Source organism: Lutjanus erythropterus, chromosome 11 (genome assembly GCF_056507025.1).
Source record: "Lutjanus erythropterus isolate fLutEry1 chromosome 11, fLutEry1.hap2, whole genome shotgun sequence".
Classification (NCBI taxonomy): domain Eukaryota; kingdom Metazoa; phylum Chordata; class Actinopteri; order Lutjaniformes; family Lutjanidae; genus Lutjanus; species Lutjanus erythropterus.
The window spans coordinates 4,008,199-4,034,564 of record NC_139327.1 but is presented as its reverse complement, the minus strand read 5'-3'; the positions used below and the strand labels follow the sequence as shown (position 1 = coordinate 4,034,564).

Here is a 26,366-nt window from a genome sequence, read left to right as displayed (position 1 = left end):
ACAGAGGTTAAGTAGAAACCTGGAGGTTTCAGGTGCTTTCTGCTCCTCAGTACATTGAGTGTTACTGCAAGGGTTTAGGGGTTTAACGGTAGTCACAACTCCAGTTCCAACCCTGGCTTTGTTTTCAGTACAGCAGGAAAAAACAAGACTTAATTTGTAAATGTTTGAGTGCATTAATTTCTACAATGAAATGATCGATGAGTAATGCTTTGTGCTTTAAATCTGTGCACATTAGGACTGCACAATTAATTGAGATTTTATCAAAATCGCAATATGGCTTTCTGCAATTTTCAAATCGCAGGAGGTGCAACATTTGTCTAAGGCAAAATGAGTGTCCAAAAACTTTTAAGTGAATCAATGCATGTGGTGGGGCACAGATGTGCTGTCCTACACATGAGACTCCAAAGACAGATTCCTGATTCCATTTTAATGTGTTCTTTAATCAAACTAAGAATGAAATCGTTCAGCCCTTGTGCACATGTGGGAACATTACATTGTGGCTCACACATTTTGTGACTATACAATGCATGAATACAGTGTCTTCTGCAAAACTGATTGTGGTAACATATCTGCTGTGATAAACACGCCTATGAGTAACGTCTCTCCCACTGTCATTGTTTCTGTTTGAGCGAGTCACCGCTTGAACACCACAGGAGAAAAAGGACTTAGCACTCTCAGCCTGTTTCAGCCTCCGTCCAGTACATACAGTATAATCGGGTGATGCTGACACAAATGAGAAACCATGTTTGATGTAGCTCTTTTGCGTTATATGGAATGGAATAATCAAACTAGTGTGGTTTAGCTAACAGAAAGCAACTGCCAGCACTCTCAGGTCGCACTTCTGAGTTTCTGTTCAACACCTGCAAAGAGTTAGACTGTGATCAAGCAGTGTTAGGCTCACAGGACTCATAATTATTTGGTTCGCATGTGGTGCACCGAACCGAAACAAGTCACATAGCGGACTACTGAGTGTCCTGTAACAAGCTGTTCAGGATGGATAAATGTACCGTTACACCCATATCAGAGTTGCTTTCTGAATCACATTCTGCGCTGGCCTGAATGCTGGTCTAATCTCATTAACAGCCACTGCTCACATCTTACAGCACTTAAGCTCCTTTCAGTCAAGTCTCCAGCAAACATCTCCCCAAGTGTGCTGTCTCTGCCTGAGCGCAGACGAAATAAATACCGGGTGTGACCCACCCTCGGTGTCAGTTTGGCGTGCGCCAGGGAGGAACAGGCCGGCCCAGAAGCAAGTTAATCAAAATTTATTGAATTATTAAGTGAACCTTTGGCTTGCTGTTGTAATGCCGAGGTAGGTAAAGATATTTTAAACTGAGATGATTCCAAAGCTATCAAAATGGGAAATGACACTGATTTCCTTCCTTTAATAAAAGAGACGCCGTGGGACCCGTGCCAGCATGGCAGGCCGGAAAAGCTGGTTTATGGAGATGCTGAGAGCTTTTATGCTCCTCGCGAGTTTAAGCAAACAGCAGGATGTGTTGCATGCATGCAATTATAAACATCTGCTGGGAAAATGTAAAAGAACTGTCAATTCTAAATTCAAAAGGAAAAAAAAGTATCCTACCTAATTATCCATTGATTGTCAATCAATCACTTGATTAATGGATTAGTTGTTTGGTCCCTAAAATGTGTAAAATGTTGATCACAGTTTCCCAAAGCCTAAGATTACATCCTCGAATGTCCTGTTTTGTTCTCAACTCAAGAATTTTCAGTTTACTGTCACAGAGGAGTAAAGAAGAGGACCACAGAATACAAAATGTTCACATTTGAGAAGCTGAAATCATTGAATTTGGACATTTTGTCTTGGCTCAAAACGATTAATTAATTATCAAAATAAATGCTGATTGATTTAGTAACTGACAACTAATCGATTAATCATTGCAGCTCTAATCCTAGCCCCAAATTCACTTTCAAATGTCACATCTCCACTAGACACACAAAGTTCAGCTAACACTGGAAACATTACACCCAACCAAAGGAAAACAACCTCAGGCTAGCTGCCAAGTAAAAGCAGCTACGTGCTCGATGATTTTCAGAGCAACAAACTAATTCATCAGGTGCACACACATCTTGAGGGATAAGATCAGGAGCACAGAAAAGCAGGGCAAAGGCAGGAAAAAGGCAGGAAAACAGCAATTTCCTATTAAAATTTAACAGCAACGGCGGAATAAAAATAAATCAACAACAGTCTGAAGCCATTTCACTTTCTAGAAAATGTGGATGCGATAGAGTATGCATGGGATCAAGAGCGCATTTCACCAAGTCTGCTTTGAGTGATTTACCAGCTGGTCTGGCCATCCTGAGAGACATGGCAGGCAAGAGGGCAAAAAGTCAACGAGAAAAGAAAGCCAGCCCACTGAGGCACTGACAGCAGATTAAGAGAAAGGACAGGAAAAAAAAAGAAAACAAAATAGGATTTAGGCCAAAGTCCAATGCTGAGGAGACAGATCAGTGTGACTGATAACATTTCAAATATGGGGGTGGAAATGAGGAGAGCAGCAGGGCTCAAAACTATAGTGAGAGACACATCAGCCCAGCTTGCATTTTACAGTTCAACCTGCAGTCCTCTGTGATGAAGATGATGGCTTTTCTGTAAAATTGGCAAAAAAAAAAACAAAAAACTCCGTACACCTACTTTCACATCAACCGCCATGGCAATCCCATCTGCTTCACTCTGCCAAGACCACATCTGCCCCGTACCTCCTCCTCCTCCTCCTCTCTGTCGCCTGTTCCTCCTCGGTCTCTCCCTCGAGCGCCGAGCAGCTCTAAAACAGGCGTCTGGTTTACATCAAGTGTTCCTAACGACCTCATGTTCATCATGCAATGCCTGCTGCAACACTCCCCGCTTCACAGGGACAAAAAAATGTTGCAGTGGAAATCAAGTGTTCGCTCCGATGTAAACAATGTCACACTCACTCGCTAGAAGTGGCAATGCAACTTTTCAAAAAAAAATCTAAACCGAAGCGAGCATCCAGGGAAGGGGACTTGGCTTTGACGTTTTTTAATAAAGAGGAATCCCCATGATAGGTGAGACAGTCAAATGGCCACAACAACAGGAGAACAACTCCAGAATGGATCGGGTTTTGGGGTGAAGATTTTTTTTTTTTTTTTTTTTTTTTTTTTTAGAAAAAGCACCTAAAAGATGCTATCACATCCCTGAAAATGTTTGTTTTCCTTGTGGTACTTGTTTTCCCAGGTCCTTGAGTGAACCTCATTAGCCTTTTCTGGGACAAAAGCAACAACCAAATCCTCGGCTCTCCACATCACGCCACATCAAGAAAAAATCTAAAACTGGCAGCAATAACGTTCCCATGAATGAAAAACCACTTTTCAGTACCAGATAAACAATAATCAGCAGATACATTCTATTGAAAAGCAGTGGGTTATAATTTATAACAGGGTGTTGCATGACACTTGATTTGTGCACAAAGACTGCAAACTGCAAAACAGCTAAATGTAGCACAGCTTTTTAACAAAACTGATTTTAACCATCTTATTGCTATTTGGACATGAATTTTATGACTGCATAGAACTTTTTTATTATTCATTATTAATGAATGCAAATTATTTTCTTGATTAATGAAGTTAGTTTACATTTTCAAATGGAAAAAAAAAACAAACAACAAAACTAAATGTGGCTCCAAGCTAAGAATCTACAGTGAAGATTCAGGCTAAAAACATGGTGCAAATGATGTCTTGGCCAAGTCAGCTTGGAATGCTGGAGCTTTAGGAGACTTGGATTACACCAGACGAGCAATATGAAAGAATTTTATGTTTTATTTCCTGCTTTTTTTTTTAACGTTTGAAAACTGGTCACCATTCACTTCCATTGTTTGCAGTTTTCCTGTGAAACTCCAGCAGTGTTTTTTGGACTAAAAAAACTAAACCTGACCCTCAATCAGCATGAGGGGGGAGTAAATAATGACTGAACCAAATAGTTAAAAAGCTTTATTCATAAAGTTAAGGCTACACTAATATTAGCATTTTACCATTTGTAGAATTAGATTCTCATGGTTGCTGGATGGGATTGTTTCTAACCCCAGGTCCAAAAATTTCCAATTAAAGTCCAAGAGTCAAAATTCATTGAAAAAACGTTATTTCTGAAACTCATAAAATATTTTTTATCTCACAAAATGTTTTATATGTTCATTTCAGGAAGTTACTCAGTAAGTGTAACAAGTTACTTTTTTGTTAATACTCCTTCAAAAAATTAATAATTTTACTTTACTTATTAGTTGTTATCTTAGTTACTTGGTATTAATTGCTGTATTACTTTTGTATCTTGTCAGCGGCCTTGTTGTGCCCTTCAGTTGAACTCCTGATCCTGGAAACTGGCATCCAGATGTCGGCTGTGGTGGAAAAACACTCTGAGTGTGGTGTAGCTTTTTGACTAGCAGCTGATGTGACCTCACATACATACTGAATCATAAGATAGCCTAGCTAGGTTAAAAAATTACTTTGATTAGTAACTGTAATGTAATTACTGTTGTGGTAAATTGTAATCCCTTCTGCTACAGATTACTGGATAAAGTAATAAATTACTGAGTAACACATTACTGCCCAACAGTGCATTTGGTACAGCCCTACAAAATAAGCTATTCTGTTTATTATCATATACAACAGAGAGAAGCATCAAATCCTCACAAGTGGAAATACTGAATGCTTTGCATTTTTCTCTGAAAGAATTAATGAGTGAAACAGTTGCAGATTAATTCAGTCAATCTACAAACATTTGCATTAATGTTACCCATACTATCTGTAGTAAATGTGTATTTTGCAGGGCTGTTTCCCTGCTTCCATTTTCACAGTCTGTACTTAACTGTTTTTGTGTGTGCACATGCAGTCTCAAATTGTAGCAGACTATTATAAACAACACTTTAGGTACCAATGCTTGTTGTAAATTTTCTCTTTATGTCTGTGACCCAAAATTTCAGCTCGGTGACAGATTTGTCGAGTGCACATGTGATGGGAGGGCGGGACAGCGTGCGGTGGTCAGTGCACAGGGCGAAAGATGAGTGGCCTCATTTAAACAAAGATTTATGAGCTCAGCTGATGGCCGGGACACTTTCATGTCTCCGCCTCCCGTGTAGCAGGCCCAGATGAGCTGACCTTTATAAGAGCTCTTAAGCGGGTGCACAGCAGCTCTATTAAGAATCCTCGCATCTACCTCCAGCAAGCAAAAACACCTTTAGAAAACAAACACGCAAACACCCTTCCTATAACATCGAGATGCAATATCTCAAAAACACGCCTACACAATCACAAAATGAAACATGACTGTTTCCGGGTCTGTATAAAATAGGAATAAAGTTATGGAATTTTAGTAAAAGCTGAGGAAATATTTTTTGACCCCCCCTCCAGTTGCTTGTCTGTAAGCAATTAGAGCAGCAGTCGGTCATTAAACAGCAAGATTAATGCCTTGTGATCGACTGCGCTCAGGGGGATTCTACCAAGCCTGGCCAGAAGGTTTTCTCTTCTCCTCCACTTCCTCCTCCTCTTCCTCCTTATCTGCAAGGAAAGTGAGGGAGAACCAACGGTGCTCTGTAAAGTCTCCATTACTAATTAATGAATATTTCTTGAGCAGAGAGGGAAAAGAGAGACGGATAGAGGGAGAAGAGAGGGAGACGGCACCCATGGGCCAGAGCTGCATGCATGGCCGAGTCCCTGCGCTGCAGCCGGTCAATGGAGATCCATCAGAGAGAGCGGGAGAGGGAGATGGAGCAGGAGGGAAAGAGGAAAGCGGAGGGTGGTTCACAGGCAGGAGATTAGCCCTGGAAAATTGATCCCCAAGCACAAAAGCCATCGGCCTCCTCTACTTTTTCCTCCTAAGAGCTGGTCTGGGTTTATCTATACATCATTCTCGGCGTTGCACACTGAACTTTAGAACCGTCTTTGAAGGCGAAAAAAGAGAAAGCTCCACAAATCCTGAGCCAGGGTTAACCACGTGTATCACTGACCAATTATCTTTGATACACACCCACAGCCTCTATATGACCACCGCCACACCAGCACAGTGTGTAGCCCCAACCAACCTTAGTCTGAGAGGATTTCCAGTGGTGTTTGGTAGCCATCCAAACATTAAAAATGAGAATATGCCATTTGCTGAGCCAAAGTTAAGAGAACATACAGCTTTCGCAGTGTTAACAGGGTGTTTGAATGTCATTCTAGAAAGCAATGTTTCCTGTCCCAATGACGTATTCTAAGTCAGTTTCTTAATTAGTTTTAGACTTCACAGCCCAGACTCTTCACTGTCCACTTGAAAGCTTCTGGACACCCTTTGTCTGTGTTTACAGCTGAAGTGTGGAGATTTCAAAAATTCAGTTTGACTTTCACAGGCTGTCCAAGTCAATAACATTTGGAAATTCTAAAGAGTGAGTGGCATTTCTCCTTTCTGAATCCTTGCCTGGGGCGCCCACTGGGCTGCAGTGCATACAATGGGCCTGACATCATTGTGGGACTGAATCTGTATCACATTCGTTTTTGTGTGTCATCGCTTCTGTCACTATTCAAGAGAGCAAATGTGCCACAACAATCTTTAAAATAGGATTGTGAGTGCAGAGTCAGACAGCCACATAACTGATGGCTTGACATTTTGCTGCAAGAATGTGGCTCAGTAATAGACAAATGTGATCCCACGTTTTCATATTGTCAAAATTTGTCAAGTTGTAAAGATTATCGCTTAAAATCCACAGGCAAGTTTCTCAGTGCACACAAGCGGGGGAAAGGCAGATACTTGCACTGATGGGCTTCAGGCTGACGGAAACAAAGAAAGAGTGGCTGCATGGAGGCAGCACTAATCAAATAAACATGATTTATTCAATTTAATACAATCGGTGTTGTAAAATCACAGCTGTATAACTCAGATTACCAAAACAAAGAAAAAAAGAATTTGAAATCGACCATGTGCAACACGTCTGCACTACACAAAACCAATAAATCAACCTGCTGGCTCATCTCAAAAGTGTACTCGTAAATGACCACACAGTAGTTTAACCAATCACATGTCAGGAAGATTTGTTCACATTTCCAAATGCATTTTGATGTTTGGGGTCAAAGACACTTGGCAGCAGTTTAATCTGTACGAACTGTATTTTAGATCAGAAACTGTTTCCTATATTGGATATGAGAACAAAGTTTTCCATGCCTATCTGACTTAAAGGCTGGCCGCCTTTGTTAAAAATTCTGACAAAAACACAAAGGCTTTTTTTTTCCACACCAAAACTATTGTGCCCCAGAGCAACTGCTTTGCTGCGCTCACACCAAGCGTGTACATGTTACGCGCAGCAAACAATGTGAAATGACAAACTCATAATTTTCCGAGATCAAAGTAATGGATGAATTGTTGGTAGAGAGGCAAACAAATGTGTGGTTTAAAAAGAAAAAAAAAAGGTGGATTAGTTTAACACAGTGAAGTAAATAGGACTGGAGATCAAACCTCAGTAGCCTCTTTTTGAGCGCTGCAGCCTGATAGATCATTTTAGAACAGCAGAAAATCACTGCAGTGCAGTTGGTTATGAGTTGGATATTCAACAGACACTGTGGATCCAGCAGCATGGTTTTGCTCACTTTCACCCAGTGCTGCCAGTAAGAGGACAGTTAGTTCACCGAGTCCTCACACTTAACCACACAGGTTTCACTTCACCATCAATAAATGACACAAAACCAATGTTATTCTTAATATCTTTGTGCTGACTTGCTCATTTTAGCGACAATTCTAATAAAAATTATATTAAACTGCTCTCATACAGTACACCTATTTTGATCGATAATGTGATTTTAATTTATTGTACATAAACATTTAAGTAGAAAATATTTTTGTCAACAGCTTCCATGTCAAGTGACCCACTAACTCCAAATCAATACCAAATTACAATTACACATTAATACTCTGAACAAACAGGACACATGCTTTTAATGGATTTTAGTGCTTCTTCTATTTTATATCAATATTATTTGCAACAGTCTCAAAGTCACCTGTCTGTTCACTGGTCACATTGGAAAACTTTTCTCTGTCATCATTCTTATCTTCACTTGTTCCATCAGGCTCTGTGGTCGTTTGTTTAATCAAAAAAAGAAAAGAAAAAAAAAAAGAAAAAAAAAATAGAGGCAGGCAAGCGAAATATGCACAGACTGACTACACAATCTGCAACTGAGATATTTTATGTTCATTCCTGTGCCAAAATAAACACTTGTTTGTCACATTTTTTCATGTTTTTGTTCCATCTAAAACTGAAATCCCTGTGGACACTTAGTCTATCAAATCATGTTGGGGTTTTTTTCCACTTAAGCACACAGCACTCTAAAAGGTACACACACAAACTGTTTACACTGTTTTCTCCAACACTTGCCAACTTTTTCTCTAAAAAAAAAAAAAAAAAAAAAAAAAAAATCCAGGGAAAACCCTAGAGAAGACAGGAATAGTCTTATGATGAGCAGGAAACAGATCTGTATCTTTTCACTACAGGCTCACAGATGATAAATGCAAGCTTCAGTCCACCTTTGAGTGTGGCCACACTTTTGTTTCAGACACGGTTGGACAAAAATATTTTTTTCTAGCATAGCCCGGCTTTAAGGATACCAACATGCCAATAACTCTGTTTTGCAGATTGTTTTTTCCACTGGTTAAAAATAACTGATCATCAGCAATGTCTTTTAGGGGTTAAGTTAGTTTTACACAAAATCAACAGCAGATCAAATCTTTCACCGAGGTCATTTGGCTCATTATGCAGTCATAACTAAAATCCAAAGCACTCAACAAAAAGAGCAGACATAATTGGAACTGATTATTTGGTATTTGTACGCAGCAGAGAATGACTTTCAACAAACATCTGTATTCTGCAGGTAGTCCTTCAGACTGCATCTCTGACAGATTTGAAGTCAGTTCAATAATTACGAAGTAGTGAGAGCTTCACAGAAGAAATGGGGAAAAAAATAGTCCGACCAGTAAAACAGTGAAACTTTCAGTCAACACAGCCCTTGCAGGCTACTGAAATATGCCCTTTGGAACTGGGTATTCTGCCCTGAGGTGCAAAGCAGGGTTGTTTTTATTTCACCCTTGATTCAAATAGGCACAGAAGAGAGTGGTCAAACGAGAACAAAAAAAATCCTATGAACTTGGCAAAGCCTGAAAAATTCCAAGAACTACTGCATACCAGCAAAAACCAAAACAACTGTCAAAAGATCATTGTGGAAAACAAGCTCACAAACACTGCTAGATTTAGTTTTTCTTTCCTTGATTGCTGGATGGATCTTTGTCATCAACTGGTGGAGGAGATGGACATTTTGAATGCAATCCTCTTCTTCCCTCCCCCACCATTTCTCCCTCTCATTCTCTAGAGATCTGACCCGACACCCAGTAATGAATAGATGTGTGAGCTCCAGGGACAGCGGCGGAGATGCTTTGCTGATAACCTGCTCTGGATAGCAGATGACCGTCTCTCCCTTTTAACCTTCCCCTCAACGACTAATAATCTCGGCCAGAGAGGAATATGCAGGGATGAGGTGTTCCAAGTACCTCCAAGACAGCAACACTAAAAATTAAATGTATTCATCAAATCAGATGTTTGCAAAAATCTACATTTGTGTTCAGATTGGAAAAGAATAACTGTAACATGAAGCCCACCACTGTCAAGTCACACACAGCTGAGGGAACAGTGAACTAGCAAAGACCCAAGAGGGAAACATGGTGCCAGACTGCCAGCAGTGGAAGCCCCAGTGGGACTTTGTCGTACAGGGGAAGTACTCTATGGAGGGTGGCAAAGAGACCAGGACAGACTAGTAAGAACTTAGAAGAAATGTACCACGGAGCAATTACCCTCAGACAGACATCTAGTCCTAATTTCTATGCAAAAAAAAGATCAGTGGGTCTTTGAGGGGAGGAAGGGCAGCCATTTATCTTTCACTTTAGATGCTCCTGGTCTGGAGATTCCACCAGCTTTTGAGGGAGGAGGACGATGAAGAGAGCAAAGCATTTGCATAAGAATACATGCTTATACTCGACCACTGGGAGGAGGGGAGGGGTGTTTAATTCAGCAATGGCATTCACTTGTTGGGAATAATTTCTGTGCATGGCCAGGGGAAGATTAGAATTGGTTTTCTCGTTGTGTTAGCAGAGCAAGGCGGGTTGTCCAACAGTGTGGAGAAGGGGCTTGGTGGTTACCCTTACATTCCTTCAATAGTGATTAAGTGTCAGACGTTAAAAGATCCCTCAAGTTTTCCGCCCTTCGCTACTCTCATCTCTCCAGCTCACTCCTTCTCCCCTCATCTCCCTGGAGAGAAGGGATTACTGGCACACTGGTATACAGAAATGGCACTTGCTCAAAATTAAAAGACTTTCACAGGCCGCTAATCTAATGAGGGTGGAGGGGGGTGGGGGGTGGGGGAATGAGCAAGTGCCATTTCAGCTTGCTGAAATGAAAGGAAAAGAGCGGATTTTCATGTTTACCGCCAACATTGCACTAAAGACCAAAAAGAGGCTGAAAACACAAAAAGAAAATAAAGCTTTTTAAAATTCCCAAGACGGGCTCGGACCAAAAGGCAAAAAAAAAAAAAAAATCCATCGAACCGGTGGAGGGGGAGAAAAGTGAGTGTGGCGGTTAAAAGGCGACAACAGTTGTGACATTCCAGTTGAGTGCACAGGCTGGGCTGGTCGTCTGCCCTGCCTACGCTAGCTGGTATTTGTCGATTCGCGCCTCCACAGGCAGAGCACCCAGGAGAGTCCACGAACGCAACAGACTGTCAATCATCATCCACACACAGGCAAACACTCTGCCAAAGCAGTGATCTTCAATCCTGGTGCTCGGGAAACAAGACAACCTTCAGGTTTTTTTTATTCTATCAATATTCACATGACATCCCCTTATTCCCAATCAGATGGTCAGAGAGAAAAACAGCAAGAATCTGGAACCTTTAGAGTAGAACTGTCAAGTCCACTGCATTAAGGCCAAAGTACACTAGAAAAGAAATCATTCTATAACCTGTTGTCTGTCCATGTCAGAAATTAAAGGGCAAGTCTTCACAAGGCCAAAATCTGGGCAAATCTCAAAAAGATCCAAAAATGTACTACCTGGAAGCAAACCAGACCAGTCCATTGTTTGAAAGTCAGGACACAGACCCATGCAGAACCAAGACATGAATACTTGGCCGGGAGACACCAACTGGCAGTGATTTCCAAGCCAATTCCTATTAACATGTTTCTGTAATTAAGAAACTGTCAAAATAAAATATTGTGTCTTAACTAGAACTGCACAATTAATCACAATTGCAGTAAATTTGTATTATGGCCAAGTGCAAATTGCATTTTCTTGAAAAATGTAAGAGAAAACAGCATTATAATGAGGTACTGTAGTGCTGCACAGATGACCTGACCTAAAAATCTTCTTCTCTAGATGAAAGAAAACATATTTGTTTGGTTCAGACCTCAATAAATATCACATCATCACCATTTTAATATTTTTTGTCATCAAACATGAAAATTATGTAAGACGGATCATTTTCACTAATCGTATCACGTCGCAATTTCCCTCAAAACAATCGCAATATGACCATGACTTTACCAAATCATGCAGCCCTGATCTTATCTAATGTAACCATTGTACCTGGCTGCTACAGTTGATGGCATACAGTTTTGCTGCTTCCAACATATCTATCATCTGTGATCTCTTAGACAAGTCTGACCCTTCACCTCCTGAGCAGGGGCACTCACTCACGCAGGGCATTTGGTACTACCTTGTGGCCACAGATGCATTCTGCAGTTTGGTTGCAGCTGCTGAATGTTGCCATGCGCACACACACACACACACAGCACTTCCATCAGGATCTGATGGAATTCTGATCGCAGCCGGGTCTTCTGAGATCCACTCAGTCATTAGGTATCATTTTAAACAGACCCAGGACCCGCAGTAATAGAATGGGACCTGGACGTCCATGTCTTGGGTCGGGTGGACACTTGAATAGTTCGAGTTCAGAATCACACAACTCAAAGGCAGGGTGAAAAGCTGGTCGTCATAGAGACAGGAGAGATGCAGTATTATGTGAGATGGGATATGGGGATACAACACACATTTTAAGACGATCTTTCCTGGAGGACATTTATAGTGTTGCACTCTGTTGTTCACATGAAAAGTGACACTGGCAGCTTTACACCTTGAAGGACTCTGGGCGAGGACAGCAGCAGTCCCTCCTCACAGGTTCAGAGAAATGGGTAAAGCTTTCTCGACAGAGGTCCCGACACGCCTCCATCCCTGTCTCAGCTGTGTTATCAGGTCTCAGGACACACCATCCTGAACACACTGATCAGCAGCTGCAGCTCAGGGGTTGGGGGAAGGAGGAGGAGGAGAGAAAGAAGCCCTCGGGCTGACTTAAGATCCATCTAGAGGGGCTGCTCTGCTTCATTTCACTGGCAGAGTCCCACAGCAGCCACAGGAGGGGAAAAGGCTCAAGAAGGAGGAGGAAGACATCTTACACTAGAGAGAAAGGAGCAGCAGCTTGCTTCCAAAACAGGAAACATGGATTACACCGCCCATCTGGGAACCATTCACACTGAGACACAGTTGAGTCAGGGTGCAAGACGCTTGAGGAACACGGGGAATGGGGAATCTGAAAAATCTCATCAGGTGCAGGTCTCTGTGACTGTCCGCATTAAGATCATTCTCAAGAAGAAAAGATGCCCTGTAGATGTGGTGTTTCATCAAAAATTCAATGAACACATCTGAAACAAGTCTTGCCAAGAGTGCTGCCAAAACATGATTCATCACTTTGTTTAAAAATACCTGGAAGGAAGATGTGCCGCTGATTTTCTGGTCAATATTCAATTATGTAATTTCTATCTCCTGGAATGCAAATGATATCACGTTTTAACCGCCCCAAAACCAGTGTAAGAACATAACACTGACTCCAACAATTTCCAAATATAGATTCTCCATACCATCCCTCCTGGTTGAAAAGTAGCACACTCCATTAGAGGGCCTGAGCCAGACGCTTCAGGTAATTACCAGGACCCGTTAGGCCTGAATGAGCTGCCCATCGTAGCCTTGAGCTCCCATTTTGAGTCCACTTCAGGCACAATGTCCCATAATGAAGGAGGGTCACAGACGGGCTGTGCTTGGCTCAGACTCCAAAGTTCAATCTACATGGCAGAGAGCATGAATAAAGATGGCCTTTTCCATCTTCCACCTCTAATGTTACTGAAGAGGGAAAAGAAGAAAGTGGGGGGTGGATGCATTTGCCTCGTTTCTGCATGGCTGCTGCTGCATGCTGTGTTTCTCACTCAAGTTATAATCGGACTGAGGTTTCCTATACCCTTCTCCTTTCTTGTTCATCCTCTGTGGAATGGAGACACATGACTTTAGATTACTTGTTCTACTAAAAAATTAAAACAAAATGCAAGGTGCTGTTTCATCTGGTGTAGGGCAGCGGCCACTTAGACATGACGCCCCTCTCTCAAACGCGCATGGAATAATGAGACAGCATGATGCCCAGTGTCTCTGAGGAGAGGGAGTTGCCCTGCAGGTGTTGGCACTACCAGCCTGGCTGGCGAGCCTATCAGTCAGCTGAGGGTAAGAGGGGGCATTAGGGAGGTATCAGATCACACAGATTTTAACACTTCCCTGAGGCTCTCACTTACAGGGTATCTCCCCTGTGCCTACCTGACAATCAAGCAGTGAAATCTGTATCATTTTTCATTGTACAACCAATAACGTATCTTGACAGGGTGATCGATGCTCAAGTGCTTCTTTTACAAAAGCTGCGAGCCCTCTACACTTCCTGCTATCTTTTACAGCCATCACTCTTTGAGCTATATAACCTTGAGTGAATCCAACAAAAGGTACATTGGTAGGGGAGGTGAATTTCATATTCATAGACTATTTTTCTTACAAGAGCACAGACACAGGGACATTGAAAAGCAGTCTGCTCTGGCTGTAATCATCTAATTTGCCAAAACAGCTAGCGAGTCTAACTTGGCTGGCTATCTGCCTCAATATCATGCAGCAGCCAGATAAATTAACTGATCTTCAAGTATAACAAAAACCTCTGTGTCAAAGAGCACGTTTCTCTGTTCCATTGAAATCAATCATTGAAACCCTACAAGCGTCCTGGGTGTTTATCAGTAGCTGACCCCAACCTCTGACCTCCATGTGTTGAGAAGGCAGCACAAAGAGGATGTACCTGCACAGCTTAATAAAACAAACATTCCAAGGGGCCCCCCACCTGCAAGCTCGTGGTGGATGAGATCGGCGAAGTTGGGGTCGTCTCCCCACCAGAAGAGCCAAAGCTCCCTCCGGCCCTGCCGCTGGCTGCGCCTCCATACGCTCAGCACGTCTGCCTTGAGGCAGCGGCTGAAGCTGCATAGGATGGGGTCCTCTTCTGTCACTGGGAAGAGGATGGGTGCAGAGGTGGGACCCTGCCACACAAACCTCTTCCATTTGATCCCTGTCAAGTCAGCCTGCAAGACAAGGGAGGTAGGGGGGGAGGAAGGGAGGGAGAAGAAGAGATTGTTAGTGTGCAGAGTCGCTGCTTCAGGATCCACTCAGCACCTTGGAGTAAACGTGCTGAGCAGAGTGTAAAGAGTGGGTATTAATCCTCTTTTATGGGGCAGTTCACCCACCAACTACTTCTGACAACAAGACGCCCAGGCTGTCAAAATTGAGGAAAGAACAAAAAACAGAGAGAAGAGTGAAAGATACACAGAAGATGACAAGTAAACAGCACCATTGTGTGTTGATCCGAAGGCAAATTGCCCTAAAAATTGGGACATTTGTTTGTTTCTGCAAAGAACTGTGTACTTGCGCTTCAGGTGCTTTCAATATCACCGTGAACAACATGTTCGAAACACAAATAGGAAAAAACTAATGCTGGTAAATGTGGTCTCACCACCTTAATCCTCATTATTGGTGAGTGCTGGGGGGGGGGGGTGCTTTGCCTTTCTATAAACGCTGTCTGGCTTTTATAGAGAGAACAAAACACACAGGAAAAAGCCTCATAGGCAGTAAATCACTGGCGGGGTTATTAAGTGTTAAAGCAGGAACATTACGCTCCACTGCTAGCTAGCACTGCTGCTTATCACCCAAGCGCCGACAGACTACCCATGTCTACCTAAACACATGCACGCATACACGCATTAACCACCACAAAACACACATGATGCCTTAGGCGTACATCCCCATTTCCACCGGCAATCTTGGTCCTCCATCTATCCTTGTAGACATTTCAAGTAATCTGTGCGAACACGTACTGTTCATTTTCATGCCGTTTAGTCCTATTCCGTTCAGGCTGAGTTGGCAAGCTGTCCCTCTGTATATTCAACCAATTAATCCATTACAATTCAGGGGATATCTTAACTCAAGTGCAGAGGCGCTGAGCCTGAACAAGTGATTACCCGTGGTTGTGGCGAAGCGGTGGTCTTTCGCCTGGCTAGGGATAAGCTGGGAGATTTGTGGTGTTAGTTGTGGTGGTGGTGGTGGTGGTGGAGGGGGGGGGGGCTGAGGGTAGGTTGGGGACTGTCAAAACAGAGCATTGTGTGTCATCAGCTGAAGCAGAGCTGGATCACAATGAGTCAGTAAGCCAGAAGACGTAGTAAGCACATACACAGGTGGAGAAATCATTGATAACCCTCAAGTTCAAAATAGTATAAAAATGTACAAGTCTAAGTAATTCACCATACAGAAAACAGGCTGCAGTGTTATTCCACATAATTTTTTTTTTCACTGTTTGATTAATTTGCCGATAAATCAATGAGTTGTTTGGGCCATAAAATGTTGGAAAATGGTGGAAAGATGTTGATCAGTGTTTCCAAAAGCCTGTGATGATGTCTTCAAATATCTTGTTTTGTGCACATTCAGCTTACTGTCACAAAAAACTAAAGAAACTAGAAAATATTCACATGTGAGAAGCAGAAATCAGAGAATTTTGACATTTTTTCTTAAATTATTCAAACTGATTAATCAATTGCCAAAACAGTTGGTGAGTAATAGTTGACACATGATTGATTGCTCATTGCAGCTCTTAAGAACACTCTGTATGCATAATCAATAAACAGAGAGCATGTGTTTCACTTGTTCTCTACTACTAATTCAAGGGAAAATGTGGCTGGCAAGCACACAAAAGCCCAAGGTGAAACTGTAGTGCCACAACTTAACATGGCAGTTGTCACGATGTATGGTCTAAACATCATGATCTCTGATGAACAATCTGGCTCCTCAGGAATTTAAAAGCTGCCTCACATGCCGAGGACAAGCTCCAAGGTGCACGCGGCGGAGCTGGGTCTGTGTGTGTGTAACGACATGAGCTGCAGCAGCAGTTAGGCTGCTCCTTCCTGCTGGAGCGCAAGAAGCACCACGCTACACCTGCATCTCGCTAGGAAACATCTGTGCACACAATGCAAAGAGCGGGCGGGGACAACAGTTAACTGTGAAACCAGATCATAAGCAGTACAGACAATTAGCATCTCACTGACCATGGCCAGTCCCCAATAGTTTTTGCGTGTTTCATCACATAAAAGGTTTTGTTCATAAGTGCCCTACAGATTTTATTATGGGCCACTCCTCCTCATATATCGGTTTGACACTTTTAGATGTGATTATGTGCTGCACACAAACAGCCAGGCATCCAGCTGAATGACTTATTCAAATAAGTGTTTCAGTAACTCTTATGCAGCCACTCCATACTTAGTCATGCCTAAAATGATTTTATCTATTCTAGTTAGAATTTGCATGAATGTTTTTTTCCGTAAGAGTAACCATATTTGCTTGCTTTGTCTAAAATATCTCACAAAACCACTTCACGTTTTAAAAGGTAGCTCTCAAGCCTTATAAGATGACTGACTGTAATCAACAACCACTTAATACCATGGGGATGTACATTACTATTGCTCTTACAGGCCAGATCTAATACAGTAGTAAAAGAAAAAGTGGATACGGTTACAACATAACTCCTTGACATTTTGTTATTGTCGAGGTAGAGTGCATTGTCTTGTATTTGCATCATAAGGGGTTGAAAGGCCTCTCAACCTAAACATTTTCTACTGCAGCTTCTTCTGCATAAATGTTACATTTACAAGAAGAAAACAGGGCAATGCAAAGTGCTCTCTATCCAGCCACCAAGCAAATAAAATTTGAGTACAGCAATTAAGCAGCTACAATCTGCTCCGACACTATTAGTCCATTAATTGATTAATCGGTCAAATGAAAATTAACTGATAACAACTTGTAATATCAATTAACTGTTTGTTATTTAAGAAGCAATGATTTAAAAAATGCTAGTGACAGACTTTCTCAGTAGTGCGCTTTTGCAGAGATCATTCAGTTACAAGCAATCTTACAATTCAAGCAAACAATCAAGTCCACACACATGTGGTCATGAGAAGGTTAACAGTTTAATTAACAGTCAGCCTGGGATCAGGCGACTTTTATAATGGCACGCGGAGAAAAACACTCACGTGCGTCTTGTTATTAACTACAGTTGCTGCAGCACAAATGTTCACACGGGGCAACTTGAACCAACCGACCGCATCCTGTGGGCACTGAAACTTTGACCTGGTTCATTTCTAAGATTTAGCTACTGTAGTAGCAGCCGCAGCCAAAATACTGATTAATGCTGCCGCCGCTGCTGTGCTGTTAATGTGTGAATGAAATACAACAGCCTGCGAGAGCAGCAGGCTCGACTCTTCATCTTACATTACACTTGTATTCATCACCTTTTTTGCGACTGTTTCTGTCACTATTAGGATGTTTGCATCTATGCTGCAGTTTCTCTGCCAAGCAGGCAATTGAATCCATTATGAATCTTTCCCTTAAGAATATATGGCATGACAGCAACTGTGGTACATGGGAAAAAGTGACACCAAATGCTATGTGTTATTGTCAACAAGCAATTATTCACAGTCATGAATGACTAACTGAATGTATGAATGTTGATTATTTTAAGCCTATATCTGACATCTCCACCCTCAATATTTAACAGCATTATGATTAACAGACACTACCTTATCAAACTGTCACAGCCACTTAATCATTACTCTTTGCAATAAATGATCTCTGCACAAGCATCTAACACAACACTGTAATTTCAAAAGTACATTTAAATGACTCATGTTAACTGTATTCTTTTCTTAACAGGAGCTTCAGTGTTGAAATTACAACACCAGCATATTTAAATAGATCTTAATAGATCTAAAATGTTATGAAATCTATTCAGTGCTGGAAACCATTAAGTGCAGTTAGTGACAATAACTACCAACTGTGAGACACTCAGTTTGATCAATACTTGGCGAATCCGAGACCAAAGTTAGTTTGATTTCACTGGAGAAAAGAAGAGCTGCACACCCTTATTACAGTGCAATGACAATTTGTGCAATTCATAATGTCGCCCCAGCTGCGGCGTGGATCTTTTGCAGTGCACGGACGCTAGAGAGCACAAGGTCTCGTCCTCCTCACACTTCCAACGAGACGCTCTGCTTGATTCTGTGTGCATGTGCTGAGAAGGCGGACTTAAACTGGACCCAAACAGAAACTCCAGAAAGTTTTTAAGTGACAACGCCGACTAAACTAAACTGACCTGAAGCAGCTCTGGAGCAGGATGACTTCATTTTAATGACACACATCTATACCTGCCGAGCTCATTCCGGAGAATTAGACAAAAACGTCTCAAGTCACTTTCAAACAGGTCTCTTCCTGCAAGACTTCAAGCATTTGTTTTGTTTAAACAGGAAATAACTATTTATACTGCTGATTCATAGTGGATACAACCAATGATGAAGACTGAAAATGGGTTTGTGTAATCCAGGATTCTACAAAAAACAACAACAACAAAATTAACGAAAAGTCCCTGTTGAAACACTAAAAGTCTGCTTCTGAAAATAATCAAAGTGGATACTGGGTTGGAACAATCTTGGTTGAAGACAAAAACAAAACCTGACTGTAAACATTTTAATAAACATTCTGAATAACTAACTTGAACAACTTCATCCTAATAAAAAACTACATTCACTATTACTTTATTTCTGTTGAATGCTACATAAAGTTTAAATATGATTTTGAAGGACTAATTCTTAAATAAACAATCTCTTTAGTTGCAGAGATGTACCGTAGGCTGCTTAGGAATTAAACAGGCGTTAAATTGCATTTTCAAAAGCATTAAAAAAAGTCAGAGGGTTAACGTGTAGATACATTATATTGCACTGCATGTAATTTATACCTCTCTCCTGTTTTTGTCATGTCAAAAATCACATTTTGCACAAAACACATGACTGCACAAACAAAATATTCACTTCTGTCCTTACATATTCCTGAGCCTGAAGAGGCAGAACTGAATTGCCCCTCTGTCAAAGACTAGACACGTCAGTACTCCACTCCTCATCAACAATATCCAAGAGGCAGACTGCTCTATCAAGGATAAATGTGCCTTCTGCAGTTGTTCTGTCTGTCCTTTCAAAATAAATTAGTGGCAGCCTGTGTGCAAAAGCAGAGGGTGCCAAAGATATCTGTGGATTTCCTTCCAACGTTCATGCTTTCCAGGCTGTGCTCACGACGAGTGTGCCTCAAAGACTTGCATGCACTGCTGTGAATCTACAAGCGCTTCCCTCTGCCTGTGTCTTCTTCTTCTTCATAAACATTCAGGTAAGCGACTGCTTGTGGGTCATGAGTTTTATCTTTCATAAGCCAAAGCCAAAAATCACACTGCTGCATTAGGAGGGGGAATCTAAGACCAAACGCCACTGGATACGGCCAGGAAGTTTTCCTGAGGTGACGCGTACTTGGGGGGTTACGACCCCTGATTTTGCCAGCTGCTCACCTTCCCTCTGGCCAGTCAGGGTTCTGGGTCTCAGTAGGGAACACTGTGTTCAAACAGCTGCCTTCCTGCCTTAAAAGATATGAGACAAGCAACAGGTGAAGCCGCTCAAATCATGTTGCAGATGCTCCTCTTCTACCATGACTCTTTTCCTGTCTGTCACTTCTCAGTTAACCCTGTCATGGAGCAAACATGAAACTAACAAGTGTGTCTTTGCATTTTTCGTTAAAGAGAATTCAAATTTAGCAGTTTCATTTGAGCTACTGGAAGCACGGCGCTTGTTAATTTATTGTGTGCCACATCCGATGCTATCACCACCAGCAAGATTTTTGCAAAGTGCTTTTCTAAATGCTGAAATGCATGGCATAAGCGCATAACGCAGGAACAGATAAACTGAACTTACACTCGGGAGTTAAATCCAATAAGTCCCTTTAAAATGCAAGAAAAGAGAAAGCAACAAGTAGTATCATACTCCAGAGAAGACTATCCAGTGAAAAACGAAGGGGGGGAAAAAACTACCACAATGTGTTCGCATTCTTTCACCATAAAACCACAAAGTGGAGTCTGTTCAGTGAGTGAGTCATAACAGCACTGGTGTTATGCTTAGTCTCAGTGTGCAGGAAAATGTCAGCCAGACAGGCACATAGCACCACAACTACCAGCCTCAACCTCGCCTGTCCACTGTAGCCAACGCTGCCTTCAAGTGCTGTCGTAAACATTGTAATTACGAGTTCAGCACACACACAATCGACCCAACTAAGTAGTATTGAGAGAGTGGGGATTTTCTGCAATGAAATGTTACCTTTCGGAGGCGGACAGCTTGGAAGCTGTGTCAATTGGTGGTAAAAGCAGTGTAGTATTTCACTATATTGTTATTATACTACATTCTGCATTGACATTACAATTGATGCATTTCTACTCTCACTCCTAGCATAACTTTTAACATTTTGCATACATATATTAACAAATCAATGTAGGTCTTTTGTGCCATTTACTCTATAGCAAATAGCAACTTTTTTAAAAAGTCTTGTTCATGCATTTGACAAATCACATCTACAACTTCCAGCTATAGAGGTGTAATGTTCAGATGAGCTCACAGAGGTAGCATTACACTCTTCACTAACCTACTGAGTGAAGCTGTAGTTAAGCCTGCTGACAAGCCAATTAACTGCAACAACAAACACATTCAGTCCATGTTCTTGGAGGAACTGGACAGTCCAGCAACACCTCTACATGTGCTGTATGAGGGTTAATAGTGTGTACTACACAGCGGAAGCTCCCTGTACTATTTATCTCACAGGGGATTTAAAAAGAATACCTGCGAACTCTTAAGTGAGTTGGATCACAACTACAGCTATTTGGTAATGTCATCGAGCCACCACAACTGACAACATGATATGATGAAAAAGATATTCAGAGATACACACAATACACTTCATCTCAATTTATAGTAGTACAAAGCATGGCTTAGATATGTAGCCACCTAGATGTTTGTAATGCCCAGGAATGTATGCCAGAGATTATATAATCAGCCTGGGGCCTGTGCCCTAGTTGGTGTGAATACTAGAAAATGTCCAAGGAGATTAAGCCACTGACAAACAAGATGATGACATATTACATAAATAATTAACACTTGCAAACAAATACTGTTACCACTAAACAATCTTGTTACATGCTTGTTGCAAAAAAAAAACAAAAAAAACAGGAGCTTTGCAGGCAAAGCATGAGGGGCGTGCTTTTATAGACAGGCTGTGTGCAAGTTGGTCATTGACATTCGTTCCTGCAGGAGTTGTCAGTGTTGTACAAAACAGTATTATTTCACAGCAGTGGTTTCCCAGCAGTGTCAGAGCTACAACTTAAAGTGAAGTGCATGAAGTGTTTGGTTTACGGGTCAACACTTAATAAAATACAGTGGAAATGTAATGAGACCGAGATAGGAAGTTAATAATAAACAAGGTGTTGAGGCGAAGAGGAGAAAGTGCTACAACAACTAACTCGTTGGAACACACGGTCGTGTTTCTGGCAGTAAAATGCACAACAGTTTATTTTCGGTGCTACCAGGCGATGTGTTGCTGTGTCTGTCCTGAGAAATGTAGTAAATGAAGCTTAACAAGCGAGTGGCGTTAACCTTGAGTGTTTGCTTTGCGAGTGGAAATAATGGAAATGTTGCAGAAATTAGATAATAATTAAGAGAGCATTATAACTAAGTGTCGAGGTGTTAAAACAAGCCAACATGGTAACATTAGCGAACTGTGATAGCTTGTTGTCCTGAAATGATGTCAGCTCGACAGGGCCGTAAGCCTAGCCAAGCTCCTATCAACTGATGCCTGTGTGGCTAACGTTAGCTTAGCCCCTGTTCAGCTAGTTAAAAATGGCTGCTTTCCTTTAGTTTTAAATCTCTTACCAGACAGAATAGATTGGAATGGCAATCCTCCAAGCTGGCCCCGTTTGGTACATAAGAACTCATCCTTCTTCACTGCGAGATCCAACTCTCCATCGTTTCACTTCCCGGGAAATAAAGAACAATTTGCGGATTTGTGTTTTCTAAGATGTGCAGGCTTAATCAACGAGAAATATTTTTTGTAACATTTGGCTGGAGGATAGTTAATTCAACAACCTTCCGATTCCAGTTCCCCCCGCCGGAGCTAAAAGCGGATAAAAGAGCCCGTGTGGTCTTTATGTAGACATCTCAAAAGCACGCAGTCAAAACAAATTCAAGGGAGCGAAAAATGTTCATAAAACAAAAAGAAAAGGAAAGCAAAGAAGCAACTCTCCCCCTCCCCCTTAGCCCTAAAACGGTCTCTGCTTAAAAAAAATAAAAACGTCCTGTCTTACTCCTCCATTGCAAAAATTAGTCTAAAAACGAAATACATCCTGTAAAAACCTCTCGAAATCTGCCATCGGCCTATATTTCAACGATTATTTCGATCATTTTTTCAGCCTCGGTTCCTGTTGGTTTCCATTTGAATTCATGGATTCCTTTCTTTAATGGCGGCCACAGGGACAACTCTGCCTTCCACAGCCTATTGGCTCATTCGTGGTCAAAGCTTTGTCAAGCTACCCGCGCGCACACAGACACACGGCGGAAAGTAGGCAAAACTTCCGGAAAAGTAAAAGTACAGAATTATGTTATTTAATATTTTTGATTGATTATATCAACAAATCCTTATGAAAACACTACTGTCTTATTTGTATTTAATTCCTGAACAATATATTTCATTTCCTTCTGACACTTTGTGTCACAAAAAGATGGTGCAACGTCTTACTTTCGACACGCGTTTTATTTTGACAGTCCTGACACGCGCTTCCGTATTTGAGTCTGGCTACCTTGACACTGTCGTGGTCATGAGGGCTGTAATAACACAAGACTGATAGGTATTGCCGCTAGGCCAGCGCAAGTGGCGCTACTGAGCAACAGATTTTGTTACCAATGATCAAACCCTATAAACTTGCTCACTTACACAGTGCACCACCTAGCGCATGTGATGTTGCACTTGCAATTGAAATGTGCAATCTAGATGCATTGATGCGCCCTTTGTTTTGTTTTATTTCAATCAAATACATTCGTTTGACCTCAACTTCACACAGTGTGGCTTAAGACAGATAAAAAAGGCAGTCAAATCAAACATGCAGGGATAAAAACAAATGCATCTTACTGAGGAAAATTTAAAAAGCAATTACATAAAGAGGACACACTGAGAATACTAACAGAAAAATATCTAAAAATTGTTCACACATTTACAGAAAAGGATGTGTCAGTGTGCATTAAACAAGAACACTACAGTTGAACAAAATAAAAGGGCATTGTAATGAATTATACAAATTCAACGTCAAAGGGAGAACAATGTTAAAATGTCTCTCCAAGTGCCACAGGCAACAGTTTAATATGAGTAAACCCAGGGGTCAAACCAATTTTATTCTTGACTAGAGTTCAAACAGCTTTTTACTGACTGACACATATGACTTATTACTTTATGACGAACCTTCAGCATGGCTCAAACACATTTATTCGCATCTTAATTCACATATTGTTTGAGATGAGGAAAATGGAAACCAATATATTTCAGAGTGATAATATAAAAAGATTATGGGACAGTAGACCCCTGGGCACCAGCATGTATAACCCCACCAGACCCCACTCTTCATACACAGGACAGAGACTGACAAAATCATTTTCATGCCTCTGTTTGGCGGTGTTGCGTCTCTTCATTTACGTTGTCTGCCTCTTTGTAGTCAAACTTCTCATCATTTTTTGTCTCTTTGTAGTTGTCTGTGCAGTAGTTTTGAGTCTGTGTGTCTGTTTTCCGTGTCTTTATATTTGTTTTGTGTCTCTTTCTCTTTATAGTCATTTTGTTTCTCTGTTGTTGCTTTGTGTTTTTTTATGGGCACTTTGTGTCTCTGTTGTCATTTTGTGTCCCTTTGTAGATGTCTTTGCAGTAGTTTTGAATCTGTTTTGCATCTCTTTATAGTTGTTTTGCATCTCTGTAGTTGTTATATGGCTCCTTGTACTCATTTTGTTTCTCTGTTGTCGTTTTGTCTCTTTATGGACACTCTACACCCCTTCGTAGTAATTTTGTGTCTCTGTGTCTGTTTTTCATCTCTTTTTATTCTTCTTTGTGTTATTTTTGCATCTCTTTGTAGTTGTTATGTGTCTCTTTATAGTTATTTTGTTTCTCTGTTGTTGTTTTGTGTCTCTTTGTGGTCATTTTGCTTTGTAGTTCTATTGACTTTCCACCAAGAAATATTGAAAAAGAGGCTCTAGTCCAGGGGTGCCTTTGACCCTTTAGGCCTGGTAAGCCCATTCAAAATTCCTTCCATGAGTAACATAGTATTTTTATTTTAATTTTTAACTTAATCACTAATCATTCAGATTTTTACTATAGCTGTCACAGACAGCAGGAATCAATCTAACTTCACTGATCACATTTCATCAGATTCACAAACTTCGGAAGTTTTACACAAAATATTATTTCTTTGATTTCTTGGAGTGATTATCTTTCATGCCACTGCCATGGAGCAGCAGCTACACAGGAAGGACGGTGTCTTCAGGATAGTTTTTGCAGGTTTTGGCTGCAGCCAGCATTTCCTTCTACATGCATTCTTACTCAGACACAGACAGTTGTATATCGTTAAACTCTGTGATTTTTGCTTTGGAATGAACTCAGTTATACATATCATTTTTCCAAAATATTGCAAAACATTGCACAACTGAGAGCTTCACTTCTGATCTCATACAACCAGCATCCAAGCTGCTGTTGGGCCAAACCAAAAGGGCTTCAATTACAGCTGCAAATTGTGAGAGAAATAAACCAAACAAAATATTCTTTTCCAACTTCTTTTGGCTTGTATGGACCACAGTCTGCATTAAGCTTGCTTAAGGCTAACTGATTTAGAGGGCCTCTGTGTCCAGTTGAATTTGCGTTACCACAGGCTATAGGAGTTTTCCTCTGTAAGCTGTGCATGCAAATAATTGTTACAGTCAGTGCTACTGGAGCTGACATTTATAGATCCTTTCAACAATGAACCAAATCTGTACACTGTGGATAAAAGATTATTATGAATTATACTGTACATACAACATTGTCAGCCAGTGTCATACAAAATTAATAACACATTCTTTCATCACTGTCTTTCTTTGCATTTTTTTTGTCCCAGTTTTCTGTTTTGTACAATCAATTCTTCAGGCAACTGAGGAATTTAAACAAAATTCAGCCAACAGAACTTTCCTTCCATCTGTACCCTGAGGCACACTCCCAGCCAGAATATTACTTCCTCCATTTCCAAGTGTGAGCACTGGAGGTTTATGGAATATTCAAATGAGTTTCAGCAAATCCTTGTCCCATCATTGTGCAGTGCCTCCTAATTATAATACAATGTAAGCTGTCTTTAGTCATTGTGGTCTCTTTTTAGACATGAATGGCAAATGGTTGGCCAGCTAGCCCATATTCTGTTATCCAGTGAAATAATTACTCCCCCATAACCTGCAGCTTTTTTTGTTTCTTCTAGTAATGACCCTGCTTTTGCCATGTAATCCCATTAAATATGTCTGTTACTCTAAACTCTTATTGTCATGAAGTCATCATTGTCTTGTAGTTTTTGTAAATAAGCATTAAATAATATAATATCAAATATATTAATTTGTGTCACAAATTTATTAATTTGTGACACTTTTTTTCTTCTGTGCCCAGAATTAGGGCTGTATGATATGGTAAAAACTCACAAATCACAATCTTCATTTTCACTGACAAGAAAAACTGTTGAAATCCTGATGATGTGACATTCATTGGGTCTGTGCCAAACAAACATATTTTCTTATATCTGCAGAACATTTTTAATTTCATGAAGCACATTTTTCCTTTATCACATAATCAAGATTTGTATGTTTTACTTGGCCACATTGCGATTTTGACTATTTTGCAATTAATTGTGCAGTCCTACCCAGAATTATACAATAATATAGAATCACAATTTACAGAAGCATGTTGTGGCCACACCAGAGAAATAAAAAACAATCAACATCACACTGTTACATTAAAATATATATAACAATTTTTTTTCGC

General features: G+C 40.9%; 1 protein-coding gene across 2 annotated transcripts in view; it reads right to left on the bottom strand.

Annotated features, from left to right (window-relative positions):
- The window catches only part of med13a (mediator complex subunit 13a), a 98,425-nt gene extending 75,595 nt beyond the window's left edge, over positions 1-22,830 (bottom strand). For both annotated transcript variants that reach the window (XM_084730506.1, XM_084730507.1), the window contains exons 1-2: positions 22,211-22,830; positions 14,230-14,464 (exon numbers count right to left, since the gene is read on the bottom strand). In XM_084730506.1, the coding sequence (XP_084586632.1) occupies positions 14,230-14,464; positions 22,211-22,273 (298 nt within the window). In that variant the 5' untranslated portion in view covers positions 22,274-22,830. The remainder of the gene's footprint in view (positions 1-14,229; positions 14,465-22,210) is intronic.
- Positions 22,831-26,366: the final 3,536 nt, after the last annotated feature.